Raw genomic sequence first — 18686 nt, forward strand, 5'->3', positions numbered from 1 at the left:
TATATGAGTATTTTGTGTGTTCATGAGTATCTGTGTGTGTATATATGTATTCGTGTGTGTATCTGTATATGATGAGTATCTGTGTGTATGTATATCTGTGTATCAGTGTGTGTGTGTATGTATCTGTGTGTGTGTATCTGTATACGAGTATCTGTGTCTGTGTGTCTGTATATGAGAGTATCTGTGTGTATGTGTGTGTATATCTGTATCTGAGTATCTGTGTATGTGTATCAGTGTGTGTCAAAGTCTCAGGGCCAATGGAAATGTTTCCTTTCAAGCCCAAGTCGATGCTGTTGGAAGAGCTGATCCCTGTCTTGCATCCTGCAGCATCTTCCCGGTGTGCAACATCCGTGGCTAGGGGCCGAGGGGGAGGCTGGCGCTGGAGGACTGAGCCGCGACGCAGAGGTGGGAGCCCCTCAGCTCTATAAAGGGAACTGAGGAAACTCTTGAGAGCTGGGATCTGGGCCAGCCTCCCTTGGCTTCTGGAAAGGCAGAGCAGCTCCTGCCTTGGAGCTCAGGGACGGCAGCGGTGGGGGCGGGCGGGCGTGGGTCGAAACCTGCTGTTCCCACCCTCACTCCAAGGGAGTTTGTTAAACTTGCATGAGAGCTAAAGTGATGACAAATCGCTCCCTGGCGCGCCGTGCAGCAGGCTGCTGGCGCTTTCCAATGCATTTCTACCTGCCTTTCACTAGCACGGGCCTTGCTGGCCTTTAAACTCCCCTTCCTCTGGGCAGTAATCCTGTCTGGGCTGAGGGATGCTCTCCTGCCTGTGGAGAGTGCCTGGGGTCTCCACTGTGCCAGCACCCAGCACCGTGGCCTGGTGACCCACATGAAGACTGGTTCCTAAGGGCGCCCCTCTTGGTACATGTAGGAATTGCGCCATCCCCAGTTCTCCCAATGTGGAAGTGAACTGGGGGGGGCCTTCATCCAGGGAGGTGGCCTGTAGTAGCACCGCTCTCGCCCAAGCTAACGAAGGGTTGGCAAAAGTCTAAGACCACAGGTCTGGTGTCGAGGGAGAAGAAGGTGAGAAGACACCACTCAATGTCAAAACTTGGGTATGTGAGTCTCTGTGTGTGTGTTAGATTTGGATACCTTTCCAAGGTGTGCGTGTGTGAGACTCGGTGTGTGTGTTGAATTTGGATCCCTTGTGTTTGTGACTTGTGTGTGTTAGATTTGGATCCATTTCCAAGGTGTGTGTGTGTGTGCTGGATTTGGATCCTTTGTGTTTGTGACTCGTGTGTGTTAGATTTGGATCTATTTCCAAGGTGTGCGTATGTCACTCTCTGTAGGTGTTTGTGTGTGTGGCCGGGTGTGTGTCTTGTGTTGGATTTGGATCCTATTCTCTGTGTGTGTGTGTATCTGTGTGTGAGTCCATGTATGTGTGAGTCCATGTGTGCATGGGAGCAGATGCGTGGGTGAGTGACTCAGTGTGTCTGAGTCTGACAGACCGTAGGTGTGAATCCATGTGTGCCGGCTTTGGATTCCCATCCATTGGAGTGCGTGCGACCCCGGTGGGGTGGGTCTGTGTGTGTGTGTGGTATTTGTTTTGCACCCTGTGGTTTCTTGAAGATGCTTGGGCAGGAAGTCAGCTTGGAGGCAGCAGAACTCACTTCCTGCCGGGTGCCGATCCCCAGCCCTGACAGAGAACAGGAGTGCAACGGTGCAACGAGTTTTACGTCAGGCCTGGGCCTCGGCAGCTTCCTCTCTTGGGTGCTGCTTCCGCTGCTGAGCCGCCCGGCCGGGGGCTCCCCACACCCTGAGGCTGGGCTTTCAGGGCTTCGTTACCAGGCCACAGACGCTCTCTGGACTGATTTCTCGTTTGGATCCAGCCCAAGGGAAGATTTCGGCAGCCAGAGGTTGATGCTGTAGAGGCGACTATGGGATGGATTTGAGGAAGAGACACCTCCCGCGGGCCGCTCGGTGAATGGCAGCCATCAAAGGGGCCGTGGGCTGAGGATTTCCTCACTGGCCCGCCCAGCCCCCATGTGGGCCAGGTGGTCCCAGCGGCAAGGGCTGGGGCTTGTGCGTTAGAGCCCGGAAGCCCCCAGGCTGCTCCAACCATCCCCATGTCTCTCGCCATGAAAGCTCGGCAGAAGGTGAAACGGAAAGGAGCAGCCAAGGACCGGGTCTTTGGGTGTGACCTGCTGGAGCACCTCCAACATTCTGGCCAGGAAGGTAAGGGCGGTTTGCTCCTCCAGTGGCTGAACTTCCATGGGGCGGCAGCAGGGAATGGGCCAGGAGACACCTCTCTGGGTGCTGACCCATTGCTCAGTGGGGACCCTCCCAGAGCCCCAGTCCTGCTGGGCTGGTGTCTCCAGCACAGAGCCATCCTCGCCGCCAGCGGTGGGGCTGGGCTGGTGCAGCCTCGGCTTTCTGTGAACATCGTTTGCCTCTGCACTGAGCCTCTCTGGGCGTGTTCCTGAGCCTCCCACTTTGCTGCCTGAGAGCAGCCTGGGCAGATGGAACAGGAGCCTTCCAGGTGCAGCTTTGAGCCAGTATTGCAGAGTCCTGGTCACACTTATCATCTGAATCAAGGCTGCACTGGGTATGGGATCAGCCCTGAGCCGTCACAGAGCCATTACAGGGCCCCATTATGCCGGGTGTGGGGCTGGCTCTGAGCCATCACAGGGCCCCAGCATGGTGAGCATTGGGCTGGCCCTGAGCAGTCACAGGCCCCGTCGTGCAGGGCATTGGGCCAGCCCTGAGCAGTCACAGGCCCCGTCGTGCCGGGCATTGGGCCAGCCCTGAGCCGTCACAGGGCCCCGTCGTGCCGGGCGTTGGGCCAGCCCTGAGCCATCACAGGGCCCCATCGTGTCGAGCGTTGGGCCGGCCCTGAGCCGTCACAGGGCCCTGTCGTGCGGAGCGTTGGGCTGGCCCTGAGCTGTCACAGGGCCCTGTCGTGCCAGGCATTGGGCTGAGCCGTCACAGGGCCCCGTCGTGCCGAGTGTTGGGCTGTCCCTGAGCCGTCACAGGGCCGTCGTGCGGAGCGTTGGGCTGGCCTTGAGCCATCACTGGGCCCTGTCATGCCAGGTGTTGGGCTGGCCCTGAGCCATCAGTACAAGCTAGCTTGGCATGTAGAATTGCAGGATTCCCACAATCCCACTGAAAACCCGGGTCCCTGAATCAGGCTCCTGCAGTCAGGGAACAGTCACATCCCACGGGCCGCGTCTCCAAGCAAAGCATCCCAGCCCAGGGGGACCCCTGCCCTCCCTAGGGACTGTCATAGCTTGGGGCCCATTGCCAGGGGCTGGGAGGCTGGCATGCTCTGTGGGATAACCACAGGGTTCCAGTGCCCAGGGAGCCCCTGCCTCAGTCTGGAGTCCAAAGGTAAAACAGACAGAACCTGGGCTGCTGCTTTCAGATAGACTCATAGACTTTAAGGTCAGAAGGGACCATTATGATCATCTAGTCTGACCTCCTGCACAACGCAGGCCACAGAATCTCACCCACCCACTATTGTAACAAACCCCTAACCTGTGTCTGAGTTATTGAAGTCCTCAAATCGTGGTTTAAAGACCTCAAAATGCAGAGAATCTTCCAGCAAGTGACCCGTGCCCCACGCTGCAGAGGAAGGTGAAAAACCTCCAGGGCCTCTGCCAGTCTGCCCTGGAGGAAAATTCCTTCCCGACCCCAAATATTGCGATCGGCTAAACCCTGAGCATGTGCGCAAGACTCACCAGCCAGCACCCAGGAAAGAATTCTCTGTAGTAACTCAGATCCCACCCCATCTAACATCTCATCACAGACCACTGGGCATACTTACCTGCTGATAATCAAAGATCAATTGCCACATTAATTGCCAAAATTAGGCTATCCCATCATACCATCCCCTGCATAAAACTTATCAAGCTTAGTCTTGAAGCCAGATATGTCTTTTGCCCCCACTACTCCTAGTGATGTGGCCAGTGCCAGGGCTGGAGGCTGGGCCTGGCATGGGCCACTTGGCTCCCATTCCCCGGTTAGAGCTGGAGGGGTGAAAGGCAGAGTCCTGGGGCAGCTGGCACCCAACAGGGCGAGAGCCCTCTTTGCAGTGCCCCAGGCACCCACAGGGATTGAGCCTGCGCTGCAGTCCCCCTGGCACTCCACGGGGATAGAGCCCTCACTGCAGTGCCCCTGGCACTCCGCGGGGATAAAGCCCTCATTGCTGTGCCCCTGGCACCCCCATAGGGACAGAGCGCTCACTGCAGTGCTCCTGGCACCCCACAGGGATAGAGCCCTCCCTGCAGTGCCCCTGGCACCCAACGGGGACGGAGCCCTCACTACAATGTCCTTGCCCCACCCCCTGGTTCTTAGGGTCGGTTCGGCAGAGGTGGCATCAGGGTGGTGATAGGAAGGAGATCTGCATGTTACACACAGGAAGTTGAGTCTGTGTAGCGGGTGCCAGGTCCTGCCACTGGGCAGAACAGGCAGCTCGATGCACAGCAAGAGGGGGGTGGAGGCATGAATCATGCTGCTTGTTTTGCAGTTGCTGGGCTCTTGCTGACAAGGACACTTGCATCACTGCAGATTGAGCAACAGCGGGAGCTGCAGAAGGAAATGCAAGCAAGGCCCTAGTGGAAGTGCTTAGTAAACACACTGAGGGACCCTGGGCTACCACAGGGGGTGCCCTGCAAGGCCCTGTCCCACACCTGAGAGCAACACCCACAGGTGTTCATGGGAAGTGGAGCAGACTGATGTCACCCAATGCTGAGGTGCAGCTGGTCGAGTGGTAGGTATCCCAACATGCATTGCTTTGGCCTGGCTGCTTCAAGCTGACTAGAGCATTGCATGCTGAGATGTCTTGTCACCAGCAGGTACACCTGTGCTAGAACCACACTAACTTGCAGTTATGTCCCAGTGCCTCTTGCCTGAGGAAGACAGACCTATTTAAAAGGTGGGGTGATTAGGGCTATGTCCATTTTACAGATGGGGAAACTGATGTTCAGGGTGTCTAAGGCTGACATTGGCAAAGTCAGGAGCCCGCAGGCAGTTAGGTAAGGGATCCGATTTGTAAGCTGGGAGCTGTGAAAGCTCTTTTAATGACCATCATCTCAGCGAGACTTGTGCCAGGCCCTTCCAGAGCTGGCAGCTGGGCCTGTGCAGCTGGAAAGACCAGAGGACTGGGGCTCCCTAACAGAACAAGGTTCCCATCCCACAAATACTCTGGTGATTTTGAAATGTTTCCCCCTCTCGAACTGGGACAGAAAATCAAAATCTTGGAAATCCTCATGAGTGAAAAAAGCTAATTTGTTCCTGTCGGGTCAGAGGAAACATTTCATTTGGATTCCAATCTTTTTTTTTTTGGTCATATTAGCGTAAATTTCAAACCAAAAAATTGCTTTGAGACAGAAACTGGCCTGGTGCATTTTGAAAATGTCAGACCCTGCTGGCCATTTCAGGGCTGTTTTCCTCAAGGTTTTCTCCCGTTGGGAGATTCAACCCTGACCCATGAACCAGTTTTCGTTTTGACCAATCTGCATTTTTTGGTGAAAAAAACAATTTGTTGAGAAATTCCCCAGCAGCTCTCCTGAGCCGCTGGGTGCTGTTGAAACCCCTGTGGATCCAGCAGGTTTCCTGGCACCCCCGGCACAGTGGGTTACACCCAGCAGCTCTGGAAGCCAGACTGCTTCATCTATCTCTTCCTTTCCTGATTGGTTGCCTGCAGCATCTCTCCCTGTAGTGGCCTAGATCCTCAAAGATATTTAGGCTCCTAACTTCCACTGATTTCAATGACCACAAAGGCAGCATGGTCTAATGGATGCAGCACCAGACTCGGACACCTCAGGGATCTAGTGTCAGCTCTGCCACTGACCAGCTGTGCAACTGTGGGCAAGTCATGGCCTCTCTGTGCCTCAGTTTCCCCTCTCACGCTTTGTCTATTCAAACTACAAGCTCTTTGGGGCAGGGGCTGTCCTTCAGTGTGTGTGGGGACCCTGATCGCAGTTGGAGCCTCCAGGTGTTACTTAATCCTAGTGGGCTTCCTAAATCTGGATTTAGGCTCCTAAATTTGCTTATTCTGGCCTCTCGTCATCCCCTGGCAAGTGAGCAGCAAGAGGCAGGGTTTAAGAGCCAGATGCCTGGTCACACACAGGTTGGGTCGCAGATATGATCATCAGGTTGCAGCAAAGGCTCTGATACTGCAGTAACTCTGGTCTGCTCCTGAGTCGCTGGGCAGCACTGAGGGGTGTGGAAGGGAGGGGTTGTAGGATTGGAATCAGCACATGTCCGCCCTGCAGTCGCCTCCTAGTACTTTCCCCATCCCCACAAGGGCAGAGCTCGCAGCTGTTAGTCACTTTCCAAGAAGGCCGCCTGAGCTGAAATCACCTGGTCGGGCAGGAACCACATTTTGCTGTGCAGGCTGGTGCGCCCGGAACCGTGTTCAGCGAGCGTTATCCTCTCCTCCAGCCACACACGTGGTCAGCGGCAGCCTATGCCTGGGGTGGAGGCAGGAGAGTTTCTGCCTCTTGGTGCCAGGCCATTCTTGTTGCTAAACTGCTTCTCGAATGGGCAGGTCGGCTACATCAGGAGTCACTGACCTGTCATGATATGAACAGGGATAGCTTAGGAGGGCACCACCTGCCGTCACTCCAAAGTGCTCACTTGTGCCCAGAAGCCCCTGATACTCCACCTGTATCTGTTTCCTGTCCCCGGATGACCTCGGAAATTCTAGGTGCTGAGAAGGGAACTAGGCTGATCAGAGAGATAAAGGGCCTGTCTTACAAGTGCAGACCCAACCGGCTTGGCTGGTTTCTGAGAAGGGATGTGATGGCTGTCCGTAAACACACAGGGGGGAAACGCCAGGGAAGGAGAAAAGCTATTAACTCCACAGTTGGCACAAGAACAAATGGCGATAAACTGGCCTGGAATTAATTTAGGCTGGAAATGAGACCCGGCGAGGGGGGGTCTGGACCAGCTCCTGGTGGAAAGAGCTGGAGCAAACAACGTAACTAGCTCTGAGATGGAGCCTGATACGTTTCCGAATGGGTTGCTATGAGGTGGCTGCCTCTGATAGCAGGAACTGGGCTCCTTCCAGGCAGTTAATGTTGAAGATCCGATTGCACAGGGCCAGTCGTCCTGGGGATATAGTGCTTTCCGGGAGACGTATCGGGTCCTGGACTGTGAATTACAACCCCCCACTGGGGTTCAAATGGCTCCATGCTCCTCAGTGGGAAGCATCTAAGAGAGATTGTCATGCCCCAAGTGATCTCGAAGGCCAGTGTTTTCAAAAGCAGCCACCACTGAGATGGGGTGTCAATTCTGGGGCATCCAACGTGAGACCAGCGAGATGTGATTTTCAGAGGTGCCGAGCACCCACAACTCCACATGGGAGCAGTGGGTTTGCAGCCCCTTTGGAAACCAGACCCTCTGTGTCTCACGCTGGGATCCCCCAAACTGCTTCAGCAGCCACTTTGGACAGGTTGGGCCTAACTCTGTACAAGTAGCGCTTCACCCAAAGAGGAAATGCAGCCACCTCTGGGGTGGAAGGTTGAACGTCTGCAAGGCAATGCTTGCACGGCAATCTGGAATTGACAGAACAAGGAGTAATGGTCTCAAGTTGCAGTGGGGGAGATTTAGGTTGGATATTAGGAAAAACTTTTTCCCTAGGAGGGTGGTGAAGCACTGGAAGGGGTTACCTAGGGAGGTGATGGAATCTCCTTCTTTAGAGGTTTTTAAGGTCAGGCTTGACAAAACCCAGGCTGGGATGATTTAGTTGGGGATTCGTCCTGCTTTGAGCAAGGGGTTAGACTAGATACCTCCTGAGGTCCCTTCCAACCTCTCCCCCATTTAGGGGGGAGGGATATTGTGCCCAACTGAAAGTGGGGGAGAATGTAGGGGACCAAAATGTTCATTCCCCCAGTAGAAATGTGGGCAGGACATGAGCATAAAAAGTGACCAGGGCCATGGCATGTCAGATGTACAGAAGAGGCCAGAACCTCAATCAGAGGATGGTTCCCCTAGCACCATGCCAGGGAGGTGTTCATTAATGAGAACAAGAAAAGGATGCATCTATAAGTCACAGCCGCCACTTCCTGCAGTACCTTGGGTTTTCCCTTATTTGTGTACTAACGAGGTCAACCCTCTTAGCTGATGAGTCCAGAGAGAGGAGATCAGGGAGTGCTAGAGGCTGTGAGAGGCCTCGCTCTGCCCTGATTGACTGTGATCCATTTTCTGTCTCTTGTTGCAGAGACAATGGTGGCGGGTAGTTGCTTGGTGTTCGTACAATGCCGCTCCTGAAGTGAAATGTTGCAGGAAAAGAGCCATGTCATGGCTGTAATTAGATGGCATCTGTTAATTGTCTAGATCATTGGCATGCGCCTTGTGAAATCAGCCTGCGATGAAACGCTGGTTGCGTTGGTTCTTAGTGTGAAGCCCATCCAGCAATCTGAAACTCACGTGGTCACGAATCCCTGAGCTGCTCAGTCATCAGAGCGGCTGGTGGGTCGTGATGCAGCGTGGCAATCGCAGCTGTGGGTGATAGAGCAAATGGGGGGCTGGGCTTTAGCCCTGCCCACTCTGGAGGACCTCTCAGCTTACTGACACACTCAGACGAGTTGGTGGGAGGTGGGCATTTGCAGATGCAGTAGCTGCAAGGTGGCAGGTGTAATCACTGTATATACGGTAGCAGCCAGCCAGCCAGCCACAGTTATGGTCACTCAGAACTGCATGGCCCTTGCTACATGTACCAAAGAGAGGTCCCCTTTTGCTGTTTGCAGTCATATAATAATCAGAGCTAGTCTCTCACCCAAGGCCTGAGGGAGGTATAACCCCTCAGGCCCCTGTTTAGCACCCCAGCTCCCAAAGGCATGTGATAACACTAGCTCAGTGCTTGCTTTCAAAAGGGTGATGTCTCTAGCCCTTACGGGCACAAAGAAAACCTTGAAAATGTGACCTGGTGTAAGTGCTACAGTGATGCTGCCTGAGTCTGCAGAGAGCCTAAGCCCATCGCTCTGAGGGGTGTGTGCTGCCCCATGCATCTCAACAGGTTAATGCTGATACCTGCTGCTTTGGGGCCTCTAATGACACAACCACAGCAGGGACTCTCTCTGCAGCCATTTGGCTCTGCTGGGGTCACGTCTCCAGCCTGCCCCACCCCAAAGTCCTTTGAGAATAAAGACGTCGTGTCCTCCCTTCTCAGGGATGGACCCCACCTGCTTAAGGCAGGGGCTATTTGTTTGTGGAGGCGAGACACCCAAGGCTGCTCAGAGAGGAAGCAGAGCAGGGCTCCCACAAATCCATCTCTTGTGCAGGTAGCTCCTGATACCACAAACCAAACAGGAGAGGGCAAAGGTGCAGGGGCTGGGGTCACAGGTTGCCTTAATTGCGTGCTGGAGGGAGAGATTTAGGGTGAGCACCTGGTGGAGGAGGAATTTAGAGTGAGCACTAGGAGAAGGAGGAGAAATTTAGGATGAGCATGGAGTGGGGGGAAAGATATTTAGGGCGAGCACCAGGAGAGAGATGTTTAGGGTGTCTACTGGCGGGGCGGGGGGTAGCCCCTTCATGGTTCTGCTGCAGGGTGAGGGGGTGGGGGTCTTTATGTGCCCCCCCAGAGAGCCCTCTGCTTGAGTGGGTGGGGGAAGAGCCCTCCCTCCTCTGGGACAAACCAAAGCCGTCTAAGGCAGGGAGTATCGGTCTGGTGTGCGGGAAGCGCTCCCCCGCACTAAGAGACTAGTGCTGGGCCCCCAGAAGACATCTCTTGTATGGGTGTCCCTGCAACTGCCACTCTAAACAGGGGAATGGGTGGGATCATGGGGACCCCAAGTGGGTCTGGATCTAGGATCCTGGATTGCAGTTCTCTGGCTCTGGTCTCTCCCTCCCCTGGCATCTAAAATCAGTAAAAAATCAGCCTCGATTGAATGGAACTAAGATGTTCAGAATCAAGCTGGGAGTCTCCACACGCGGGCTGAGGCTGAGACAGCCAGAAGGGGGGATGACACCTGATCTAGTTCTTTTGGTTCCAGTCTGAGTGTAGATAAGTGCTGAGCTCCAGGATCACCTACCCCAAGCGTTGAAAAATCAGGAGCCCAGCCGCTAAAACAACTTGAGATCGGCTTCAAAATCATGCAGTGTTAAAAAAAATAATACATTGCGGGGTCTCTTCCTTTGCTGATTTCAGGGGTCACATTTTCCAGCTTTTCTCTGCAGCTTTGAGGCCTAAGAACCTAGGAATTTTTGCATGAAAGCTGAGCTCTTCATGCAATCCCCTGACTCCATCCGCTGGAGCTTTAAGACACCAAATATCACGAGATTGGGAAAGCTAGTTATCCAGTTCAGTGGAATCAGTGCCCAACTGTGTATGGTTGCTTGTAGATTGATTGAAACATGACATATTGGTGTATCTTGTGCTGGTAAACGTACAGTCACAACACTAGAATGGGTTTGAATGGGTTTGAATAACTAGAATGGGTTTGAAACTGGTTTAAGCTGAGTCAATGCAACTTCTGAATATAGGTAACGGGTGTCTCACCCTTTCTGTGTCTCTAGCCCCTTTGCCTGCATGGACACACACACACACACACACACACACACTGGCTGAGCACAGCGATTTCGCTCTGCGTTCTGGGAGTGCATTTCATTTCCTGTGTGGTGTGCAGAAATGAAATTGGCCAGTGACTCCACCCAGTCGAACCTCCCCAACCAGAGACCAAGCCAGCAGACGCAGATTTGTTCCTTTTTCACTTAATGCCCTGTACTGAAAGGTCCCCATAAGTAGGATCTGAGGGGTATGGAGGGATCTGCACCCTATGTACAGAGAGAGCAAGACAGAATCCATGTGTTTCCATGGTAATTGCAATGAGTACATTGTTATAATTTGTTAGTTCTATTATGATAGAGGCCCCAACTGAATTGCAGTGCTAGGTGCTGCACATACATATAAGTGACAGCTCCCAAAAGAATCTAAATGGACATTTCACAGATGAGAAACTGAGGCACGGGGTCACGTAAGTGACTGGTCACGGTCACACACACACACAGGGTAGCTAGTGTCATGCTTTGGTCTCCCTTAGCCTTGTAAGGCCTGGACATGCAGTCATGTTGTTCTAATCCCAGCCAACAGGGGGCGATGGTCTCTCTCTCTCTCTCTCACACACACACATTTTCCAAACGGTTCCCAGAACCCTTTGCAAGGAGGACTCAGGATGGTCAGAACCAAGGATTCTGAGGGGGGGGGAGCACCAACCCTCGCTGCACCCCTCTAGAGCAGTGGTTCCCAAACTTGAACAACCTGTGAACCCCTTTCACTAAAGTCTCGCGAACCCCCTCCTAAAAATGAATGTTTCCAGGCAATTTTCTCCTTTACCTGAGTATAAATTATAAAAGCAGTGATCTTGGAAATATAAAATTTGTTTTTATGACATGCTTATTACACACTATTTATTATTAATTACTATTTATCATGACAGTGTGTTTTTACATTATGAAAATGGCAACACTCTTCCAAGATCTCACTTTCGTACCTTGTATCATTTGAATAAGCCTTTTATAAGACAAGGCTCCTATGTTTCATCAAGGAGTATCAGATGTGAAACAGCACGAAGGGATTTAAGAAGCCAACTCAAAGAGTTCCTCCTACACAAGCATTCAGGTCTTGAGCAGTCCAGGCAAACAATGCACGCTACAACAAAGCTTAAACCTGTTGTTCTTCATAATTTTCAAAACAATACTAGCTGCCTATTTAATTTTAAAAACAGCAAAAAAAATATCCACCTTCCTTTCCATTTCTTTTAAGGAGTCTTGAAGTTTAAATCTCCTCAGTGGGATAGAGATGCTTGCTTTGATCTGCTCAGCTCTTGGAAGTCCAGGGGCTCAAGGCTGCTGGCCCCGTGCTGCCCGGGGTCCCTAGCGACAGCTCTGTCCACCATTAGGGAATTTTTTCCCGAGAACCCCCTGTAACATTTCGTGAACCCCCAGGGGTTCACGAACCCCAGCTTGGGAACCACTGCTCTAGAGAATCCAACCTCCCTTGGGAGAGCAACGTGGGTCTGACGGCTGTGGCTGACCCCCGAGGCCCGGAGAGGTGGAAACTCCTCCCCAGCTGCCCACCTGAGAGCAAGGCATCATGCGTCTCCGCTGGGGAGGAGCAGGTAAAGGGGGACATCGCCCCACTCCAGAAGAGAAGATGGGGCGGGGGTCACTCAGGGCTCTGGCCATTTCGTGGTCGTGGCTCTAATCAGCCCCCACCCCACACCCAATTGGCTGCGGCGCTCCGGCTGACTCTCCTCTCTCCCCCCAGTCCCCCAGGTGCTGAAGAGCTGCACGGAGTTTGTCGAGCAGCACGGCATCGTGGACGGGATCTACAGGCTCTCCGGGGTCTCCTCAAACATCCAGAAGCTGAGGTAAGGACTTGGGCTGCAAATCCCTCCGACTGGAGGGGACACTTGCACGTGTGTGTGGGATGGGGGGGAGGGGCTTCCCATGTGTCTGACATGCTCGTGGCTTCTCTGACACAACACATGGCTCTGAGGGGCCCTTTATTAAAAGTTGTGGGCGAACTTTTCAAAGCTGGGTGCCCATCACTGCTACATGCTCATCTAGGGACCTGCCTAAAAAAGGGCCAGTTTGAAACTCCTGAGTGAAGTGGGAGATTCCCCATCTCTTGTCGTCTTCAAACCCAGCCAGCCTTAGATTTGCCCCGAAGGAAGAGCCAAACCTGTGCTCTGAATGTCAAACTCAGACTCCTGCAGAGCTATGGAGGAAGCAGATTGCAAAAGCTAAAACAGCCCCTCTGAGAATGCAAATCTAGGGCCTGTTATTTGAGAGTCCCAGCTAGGGTGACCAGACAGCAAGTGTGAAAAATCAGGACGGAGTGGAGGGTTATAGGAGCCTATATAAGAAAAAGACCCAAAAATTGGGAGCGTCCCTATAAAATTGGGACACCTGGTCACCCTAGTCCCAGCTGATCTGAACTGTGGGGACAAAGCATAGTTAGAACTAGGTCCCGGACATTGCAGGGCCTTAGAGATCATTAGAGCTGGCTGGGAACTGGGATTTCTGTTCCACAGGAAATTCTGACAGTTCAAAATTGGGTTTTGCTCTGAATTGGAATGAAAAGCTGAAATTTTGAAATTTCCCTCAGATGAAAATTCTTTAAAAAAAAAAATTGATCTGGGATCAGTGAAACATTTCGTTTTGCTAATACTGCGTTTCAGTCAGGTAACGTTATTTCTTTTGGATAATGTCAAAACCGTAGAACAATGGTTTTCATCCTGTGGCCTGCGGATACATGGGGTCCGCAGACTGTGTGTAAGATTTCCACAGCGGTCTGCACCTCCGTTCGAAATTTTTTTAGGGAGTCCACAAATGGAAAAAGTTTAAAAACCTCTGCCCTGTAATATAATATTAGATATGATGTATAATATAGATACAAAGCAATATATTGATATAAAGTGAAAATCAAAGTGAAATGGGAATGTTGAAATGAATCGTTTTTTCCATACTGAAACAAGGAAGCGGACATGGTTTGTTTTGACTTTTTCCCATCAAAAATGTCCTTGAAATTGACACGTTCCCACACAATGTTTAGATTTTAATGAAACTACAATTTCTGACAGACAACTGCTTCGCTGAAAAATGTTCACTCAGGTCTAGAGTGGGTCTAGCCTGCAGTCCTGGGGTGTGATTGCAGTTTGGGTCCTGTGACGGTTCTCAGGGCACCTCTAGACAACCTTCTTATACCCTGCCTCTAGCAGTACCTGGGGGTTAGCTTCCTAACCACCACCAGCCATCAGACAAAGCGCTTTCCTCCAGGCTATGCAGCTTTCAAGAGTGCACCCCAATCCCTGAGTTCCCTTCAAGCATCGGCAGCTTGACGGGTCCCCCTGTGATGTCCGGCCCCCTGAGACTGGCCACTCACAGAAATCCCAGATCCTCTACCCCCAAAGAAGCAATGCACCCCAGTATACCAGTTTTACCTTAAATCACCACTCCTGTATAACACACAGCATTTGTGCCCACTTATAATAAACCGAAAGAAGGTTTATTTAAGAAAGAACAGAGATTTCACTAGAACAGAGCTGGGCAAACTTTTTGGCCCAAGGGCCACATCTGGGTATGGAAATTGTATGGCAGGCCATGAATGTTTATGAAATTGGGGATTGGGGAGCAGGAGGGATTGTGGGCTCCGGTTGGGGGTCTGGGCTCTGGGATGGGGATGAGGATGAGGATGAGGGGTTGGGGGTACAGGAGGGTGCTCCGGGCTGGCACCAAGAGATTCAGGGGGTGTGAGGGGGATCAGGGCTGGGGAGGGGGATTGAGGCCTGGGAGGGGGTCAGGGGTGCAGGCTGTGGGTGACGCTTACCTCAAGCAGCTCCCAGAAGCAGCGGCATGTCCTCCCTTCTCCGGCTCCTACGCAGAGGCATGGACAGGCAATTCTGCACACTGCCCCATCTGCAGGCACGAACCTGCAGCTCTCATTGGCTGTGGCTCCAGGCCAATGGGAGCTGCGAGGGCCATGCTTGGGGTGGGGGCAGTGTGTGGAGCCCCCTGGCAGCTCCTGTACATAGGAACTGGAAGGGGGACATACTGCTGCTTCCGGGAGCCGTGCGGAGCAGGGCAAGCCCCTGACCCCGCTCCCCGGCGGGAGCTCAAGGGAGGAATTAAAATGTCTGGTGGGCTGGATGCGGCCCTCGGGCTGTAGTTTGCCCACCTCTGCACTAGAAAGAAGAGAGAGTGTTGGAAGCCAATGGTTACCATATAAAACATCATAAAACTGGACCCAGGTCCTACCCTTATGAATAGTTCCCTTTCCTAGCCAATACAGTAAGTTTCCCCCTGCAAAATTCAGATGGTTGCAGAGCTGGGTGGCTTCCCAGGATCCAGGGTCCAATCCTTCCTGAAACATCCCCACCCAACAAAATGTCTCCTCAGTGAATGGCTGCAGAGTGTCTTTCCCTGCACGGTGTAATGCTGAACAAGTCTTTTGCCTTCACTCCCGAAGGGAGCGAGAGCCTGTCTGTATCATGCTCCTTTTCACCTCCACGTGGCTTTAGTGTTTATAGTTTACCTTTGATGGTTTTCCATTGACTTCTCTGGGTTGTTGTGATGGCGGACAATGAAGTGATACATTGCGTCATGGGCTAGCCAGGGAGGGGATGACATCTTCCTCCCGTCGGAACAGGCCGGCACCAAGACATATGATTCCATGGTGACTCACTTTCCCTCCAAGGCGTAGTTTACAATATAGTTCCATTATTCCTTACTGATCAATCGTACGCACATCTTGAAACGATTAGGAGCATGGTTACATTACAAGCTTTCAGTAGAGACCTCACATGCTACCCTTGGTGGATAAATACCATCAGAGCGGTGTCTGAGGTGTAGTGAGTTTGTCAGGTCTGAGACAGGACTTTCTGCAAAGAACAGTGAACTCTTTGCTCATTGCCACCACTGGGCCTTTGTGTCATATGTAGCTATCCCCAAGCCAGCTTTGACGTAGCTACCTCGGGGCAATTACCCAGAGTTTCGGGTGAGCTCATACAGCCCGTGCTGCCGCAGTTTCACTGCTCTGAGACCCAAGCGAGCTACATTAAAGCTAGATCGGGGCTGTCGACATGTCTAGACAGACCCCATCGCCCTCCTGCTTCTTACTGGTCATGAGGGTGGGGGGAGGGGGCGGAGAAGAAAGAGCAGGGGGGGGCTTGGGTGGAAGAGGCGGCATGGGAGTGGGGTTTCGGGGGAAGGGGCAGGGCCACGGTTCGGGCACCCCCCCCACACACACTTTTCTGCCACTCCTGTCCTGGAGTCTCCAGGAACCAAAGATTAATCTTTCATTAAAGATTCTGTCATATGACGAAACCTCCAGGAATACGTCCAACCTCAACAGGCATCCCTAGCTGCTCCCCATTTCCCCCAGGCCTGCCAGTGCAATCACTCTCTTCCCTCTCTTGGTTCGCAGGCAGGAGTTTGACAGTGACCGCTGCCCCGATCTCAACAAAGATGTGTACCTGCAGGACATCCACTGCGTCAGCTCCCTCTGCAAAGCCTACTTCCGGGAGCTCCCCAACCCCCTGCTCACCTACCAGCTCTACGACAAGTTTGCTGTGAGTCTGGCCCTGCAATCTGCCTTTTGGGAATGTCTCTGCCACAGTGCTAACTCGGCACCCGGGGCTGAGCCCTGGGCTCGGCCTAGCACCGGAGCGAGCAGCTGCACTGCAGAGCCCGACCTGAGTGCCTTGTCCTCCCTGTTCCACACTCTCCCATGTGTGTCACACCCGCTGGGGGCTACTAGGGGGGATGGGCGCAACAACCGAGTAGGAGCCTCTGCAGCGAAGACAGAACCCAACAGTCTTGGCTACCGGCTGTGGCAATGTCACGTCCGCCTTTGTCCTCACAGCGGTGAAGCACTGGGAATTAAATTGGCAGCAGCTGGCATCCTGCCCATCCCCCCAGCACTCTGATGGGCAAATTCCCAGCAGGGTGTGGGCGAAGCTGCGTGTGCTCTGACTTGAGTGTGCAAATCAGGGTGTTTCTGTGTTTCCCCTGAGGCCCGCGCGTGGGCACAGGTGCATGCTCCATTCAGGGCCCGAGTTTTAGCAAATGTGAGCCTTTGCAGCCCTTGCCACTGGGGGACAGATGAGACTGTGAAATGCCCCACAATAGCTGCGGTGTCCTCTTCTTAAAAGGACAGTATCAGAGTGAGTCAGGTCCTGCTGAAAGGGCCCAGCAATTGCTGTGAGGGAGCCTCAGATCCAGAGCCCCCGCCCTGAGGAGCATCCCATAACGGCTTGTTCGGAGTCAAGAACATTTCAGAGCTATGAACGACCTCCATTCCTGAGGTGTCCATAACCACGAGGTTCTACTGTAGATAAGTTCGTGGAGGATAAGTCCATCCATGGATATTAGCCGGGATGGGCAGAGATACAAACCCGTGCTCTGAAGTGTCCCTAGCCTCTGTTTGCTAGAAGCTAGGAATGGGTGACAGGGGATGGATCACTTGGATCACACAGAGGATGTTCTGCTCATTCCCTCTAAAGCAGCTAGCACGGGCCACTGTTGGAAGACAGGATACTGGGCTAGATGGACCATTGGTCTGACCTAGTACAGATGTTCTTAGGGTTAGGGTTTGCAGGGGCTAGGCTTAGAACTGGGAGAAATTTTATGCAGATTCTGTGACACTGAAAGCTTTCTCGAATTCATGTCAGTTTTGCTGAAATGTTCATGCGGGGGGGAGAAAATCCCAGCAAGCTGAGGCACAGCTGTGGCTGTGCTAATCAGATGGCAGGGGCTCCACATGCCCCCCATTTTTTTCCTTTTGGTTTTCTAATTTCCCCTCAAAGTAGTAGGGTTCTGGCCACCAATGCCTTGAATAGCATTAGACGCAAAGAGCTCGCTCTATTTAACTTAACAAAGAGAAGGTTAAGGGGTGACTTGATCACCGTCTGTGATATAGCACCTAAGTGAAGAACAAATATTTAATAGTGGTTTCTAGCAGAGAAAAGTCTACCATGATCCAATGTCTGGAAGTTGAAGCCAGATACATTCAGACTGGAAATAAAGTGTACATTTTTAACAGTGCCAGTATTTAACCATTGGATCAATTTCCCAAGGGTTGTGGTGGATCCTCGATCATCGACAATTTTTAAACCAGGATTAGATGTTTTTCGAGAAGATTGGCTATAATTGGGGCCAAACCAAATTCGTGGCCATGAAAAACACATCACGGACCGTGAAATCTGGTCGTGTGTATGTGCTTTTACCTACACTATACAGATTTCATGGGGGAGACCAGCGTTTCTCAAACTGGGGGTCCAACAGGGGGTAGCAGGGGGGTTGCAAGCTTATTTTAGGGGGATTGCAGTATTGCCACGCTTACTTCTGTGCTGCCTTCAGAGCTGGGCAGCCGGAGAGCGGCAGGTGTTGGCAGTGCCCTGCCAGCAGCAGCACAGAAGTAAGGGTGGCAATACCATGTCACCCTTCTGCACTGCTGCTGACAGCAGCTCTGCCTTTAGAATTGGGCTCCCAGCCAGCAGCAGCGCAGAAGTAAGGGTAGCAGTACCACCAGAATCCACCCCCACACATAATAATCTTGAAACCCCCCCACACACTCCTTTTTGGGTCAGGATCTCTACAATTACAACACCCGAAAATTTCAGATTTAAATAGCTGATATCATGAAATTTACGATTTTTAAAATCAGATGACCGTGAAATTGATCTTGACTTTGGTAGTGCCCTAGTTATAACTCAAACAGGAATTAGTTCAGGGGAATCCCGTGGCCCCTGTGTTATCCGGGAGGTCAAAGTAGATGATCACAGTGGTTCCTTCTGACTTTGGAATCTATGAATCTAAACTTTCTGACTCTATTCAAATGTGACCTGCCATGTGGAACAGTCGGAGGCTCATTGGGCGAGTGATCTGGAAACTGCAACTGCCTTGACTCCAAAGTGAAACTCAGTGAGCTGAGCTAGAGAAATACAAGTCACGGCCCGGCATGAACAGTGTCAGTCCATGCGATCTTTAACATTCTTTCCATTCTAATAACCACAGGCAGACAGACCCCTCAGTAACGGAGGCTTAATTTTGCTATTTTTAATGTTATTTGCCTGATATTAACCTTCATCCTCATCACCCCTGGTTCTAATCTGGTGCTTTTCATTTGTAGATCCCAAAGAGCTTTACAAAGGAAGGTCAGGATCAGTATCCCCATTTTACACGTGGGGAAACTGAGGCACCGAACAGTGCCCAGGGTTACCCAGCAGGCCAGAGGCAGG

At 52.2% G+C, this 18686-nt stretch overlaps 1 protein-coding gene across 1 annotated transcript in view; it reads left to right on the forward strand.

Moving 5' to 3' along the window:
- Window positions 1–1681: 1681 nt before the first annotated feature.
- The window catches only part of ARHGAP30 (Rho GTPase activating protein 30), a 48303-nt gene continuing 31298 nt past the window's right edge, over window positions 1682–18686 (forward strand). The window contains exons 1-3 of the mRNA XM_075071122.1: window positions 1682–2175; window positions 12212–12314; window positions 15872–16037. Of these exons, the coding sequence (XP_074927223.1) occupies window positions 2067–2175; window positions 12212–12314; window positions 15872–16037 (378 nt within the window). The 5' untranslated portion in view covers window positions 1682–2066. The remainder of the gene's footprint in view (window positions 2176–12211; window positions 12315–15871; window positions 16038–18686) is intronic.

This window comes from Chelonoidis abingdonii, chromosome 11 (genome assembly GCF_003597395.2).
Source record: "Chelonoidis abingdonii isolate Lonesome George chromosome 11, CheloAbing_2.0, whole genome shotgun sequence".
NCBI lineage: Eukaryota > Metazoa > Chordata > Testudines > Testudinidae > Chelonoidis > Chelonoidis abingdonii.